This window comes from Myotis brandtii, unplaced genomic scaffold (genome assembly GCF_000412655.1).
Source record: "Myotis brandtii unplaced genomic scaffold, ASM41265v1 scaffold3058, whole genome shotgun sequence".
NCBI classification, from domain to species: domain Eukaryota; kingdom Metazoa; phylum Chordata; class Mammalia; order Chiroptera; family Vespertilionidae; genus Myotis; species Myotis brandtii.
The window spans coordinates 78,492-81,803 of record NW_005361690.1 but is presented as its reverse complement, the minus strand read 5'-3'; the positions used below and the strand labels follow the sequence as shown (position 1 = coordinate 81,803).

At 44.6% G+C, this 3,312-nt stretch overlaps 1 protein-coding gene across 1 annotated transcript in view; it reads right to left on the bottom strand.

The window, feature by feature from the left end:
* The window catches only part of LOC102260514 (interferon-induced very large GTPase 1), a 7,671-nt gene extending 4,643 nt beyond the window's left edge, over positions 1–3,028 (bottom strand). The window contains exon 1 of the mRNA XM_014542625.1: positions 179–3,028. Within this exon, the coding sequence (XP_014398111.1) occupies positions 179–3,026 (2,848 nt within the window). The 5' untranslated portion in view covers positions 3,027–3,028. The remainder of the gene's footprint in view (positions 1–178) is intronic.
* Positions 3,029–3,312: the final 284 nt, after the last annotated feature.

The window sequence follows — 3,312 nt, the reverse complement described above, 5'->3', positions numbered from 1 at the left end:
AATTCAATTTGAGAACTGCAGGGATTAGGTATGAGAAGAGGGAGTGCAAACTGGCAAATGGAAAGTTTGGACAAAATATACTGTCTGGCAAAATCATCTGCACAGTGAAGAATTGCCATCTGAATATCCATAGGGTGAATATGGGGCCTAGGATTAGTATCTGAAGGATTAGTATCACTGTCTTCAAACAAGTCTTCATATGGGTCAAAAGCCTCATTTTCCTGATTTGAGGCACTTGGATAGAATTGATTCTGTGTGTTTTCATCATTTCTGATGACTAGGTATCTCAACCCATAATCCATCACTTGTAACTTCTGAAGGAAATATAAGGGAAGCTCCCTTTCAGAGCTTGGCTGCGTGTTGTATACAGAAATCTTGTTGATGAGATGGAAGTTAGCTCTGCTCATCCTTCTTGGGTAGTAATGTTCTAGGCCTAGACACTGAAGTAATTTTAGGAAGGCTGTATGTTCTATGACTTCCCATTTGCTATTTCTATTATCATGTGGTTCATGAGGTTCTTTCCTTTCATAGAAAATACTTTGTAAGTTTTTTCTTATTTCATCTTTTTGCAAAGAAGAGATGGTGGCTTCATAATTACCATTAATGAGCAACCTCAAGTCTCTCTCTAGGTTTTCCCAATCCTGATCTGCTCCAGGTTTGGAGAGGACATGGACAACTTCTTTTGACAAAGATTGGCCCAGCAGATGCCTTAGTAATGCCAAGCGTTGTGTTTTTTCCTCTGGAGATACAGCTGTGACTCCAACAGTAGCTGAAAGTCCTGTGAGCACCAGGAATGCCTGAGCTCTGTAGGTGCAAATATTTTTGAGCTCCTGGTATTTATCTTGGGCAGTTTGCATTTCATCCAGTAGGAAGTCTAAATCCTCACACCCCAAGAGATACTGAAACTTATTGTTTACCACATGATACCCTGAACCAGCTGCAATGGAAAGTAGCAAGAACTGTGTGTCTGGCTGCTCTGTTTTTCGGAGGTAATTCAAGAAGGAGCCAAGAGAAAAAGTGACCTCATAAGTGGCCTTTTTTTGAGCTTTTTCCACTGTTTCTGCAGACTCAGATTTGGCCATCACTTCCCTGAGGGCATTGTTAGTTTTCTTTAATATTTTAATTAATTCAGAAAATTGGGAGATGTTGATGTGCTCTTCTTCTGCCTCTGGCTGGAAGACCCACTGCATGATGGAACGAGCCTGAGGGAAGTTATTCACTCTGTAGATGTGAGGATCCAATAGGCTGCGCAACTGACATTTAATAAACTTAGTTGCATAGATGAAATACTGTTTGCAAAAGTTAACAGTGTTTATCAGAAAATTCTGCAGACCCTCATCTGTAAGGCATATGTTAACCCAAGTGTCATAACTTTTTATTTTTTGACTCAACATTTGCTTGAAATTTATCAGTTTTTTAAGCTGCTCTTCAGGGTCAGATACCTCCCAGGATTTCACATCCTCTAGGAAAACCCTAGCCTCCTTCTCAATTCTCAGTAAGTCTTCTCCATCTTGGATCTGGGCAGTGAGGCCAGTCAGAGCAGTGTAGTTATCTTTCAGTAAGCTAGCCACCTGAAATGGATCCTTAAAATCATTTCTGTGGTTGGAGAGGATGATGTCCCAAATGGGCACCAGCTGAAGGCCCCGGTCGATGACACTCCAGGTTTGATTACTGGCAACTAGGCCAGCTTTCCATTGGAGAAAGCCATTTGCTTCTGGTGGGCCACCTGTCTGGGCCACAGATAATTGGACATCAGTTTGGAGATTTTGAGATGTTGTGCTTTTGGTGTTAGTTTCTGAACTAGAGTATGACCCATCCATACCCCCAGCAACTTTCATTCCAAGGACACTGACGCTGCCCCTTATGTAACCATTCAGGGCATTTGCTGACAGCTTTTTTACTTCTTTCAGCTGCTCACTTTGGAAACCCTGTGATGTAGCTTTCCACCAGTAGATTCCTCCCAGGTGCAGAGGGCCCTGGTTAGCATGAGACCCAAACCTGTGGAAGAAAGCTTCAGTCTTGCGCCTCAGCATGGGGAGTCGGTCTGGGCCTGCAGGCTGATGTAGAAGGTCATCAATGCATTGCAGTTCCTGGAGAGCAGCCTTGGAGAACTGGAGCTGATCCATGGGAAAGTGGCAGGAGGCAAGTGGGACATAGCTGAACTTGGTAGAGCAGAAATAGGAGGTCTCAGAACGTGATTGTCGGATTTTCTTGGATTCTGAATGATAGCTGTAGTCCCCACCAGCTCCCCAACGTCCGCCCTTGGCAGAGACAATTACACTGAAGCCCAGCTTCTCTGTCATCTGGATGAACTTGGATTCTTCTTGAGAAGATGTAAATTCCCTGGTTACCATCTGAATGCTGTGCTGAGGGCCAAATAGTAAGAACGCCTTGGGGACACTGATTAGCTCTTCTATAGTCTCTAGAAAACTCTCATGGGAGCTCTTTTTGTAAATTCCCTGCAGGGCCAGCCCTCCAGATGCCCATTTCACCAGATCTCTATCTGGGAGGTTTTGCCTCTCAGACAGTGTGCCCTCCGTGACATTGAGTTGTCCTTGCCTGTGTTCCATCACTTTTCTTAAGGATTTCTCAGGGTGTGGCCAATATTCTTTGGGAATCTCCATTGCTTGCCTCAGCTCTGCCTCTTTTTTCCTCACTGCCTCTTCCTGTCTTTTCCTCTCTTCTGAATGCAAGTCTCTTATCTCCTTTAGTGCCTCTTCTGATGTTTTCTGTTCCTCCTCTGTTACTTTCACCTGAGACTCCTGTAACTTTGAAAGGCTATTTGAGTTAAGTAGCTTCTCCAGAGCCCTTTTCTCCCAGGGATATTGTGCCTGGGATTTCAGCTTCTGGAGTTCTTCTTCTTCAATGTGTTGTAAGGCTTCTGCATAGATCACACCCAGCTGTTCCTGCAGCTTTGGCAGCCAGTACTCAACTGCTAGTCCTACTTCTCTCAGCATCTCTTGGAGATCTTGCCTCCTTTTGCCTCTCGGAAGGGGCTCATCAGAGGTGGAGTCTGCTGTGTCCATCACTGTGGAAAGAAAAGACACTCAGTTAGCCTGTGTGATGACCTTAGGAGCTGTCAGTCATCTCAAAAATATGGTAAGAGTACTAAAGATGCAAGTCTCTGCCCTGGCAGGTGTGTTTTGTGGTTAAAGCATTGATCTACACACCAAAGGATCATAGGTTTGATTCACGAACAAGGGCTGTACTAGGGTTTTGGGTTCACTCCCTGCTCCCAGTTGGGGTGTGTGTGTCCTTCCCTCTGCCTCCATCACTCCTTCCCTCCTTTTCACACTCTCAGAAAAGCAATGG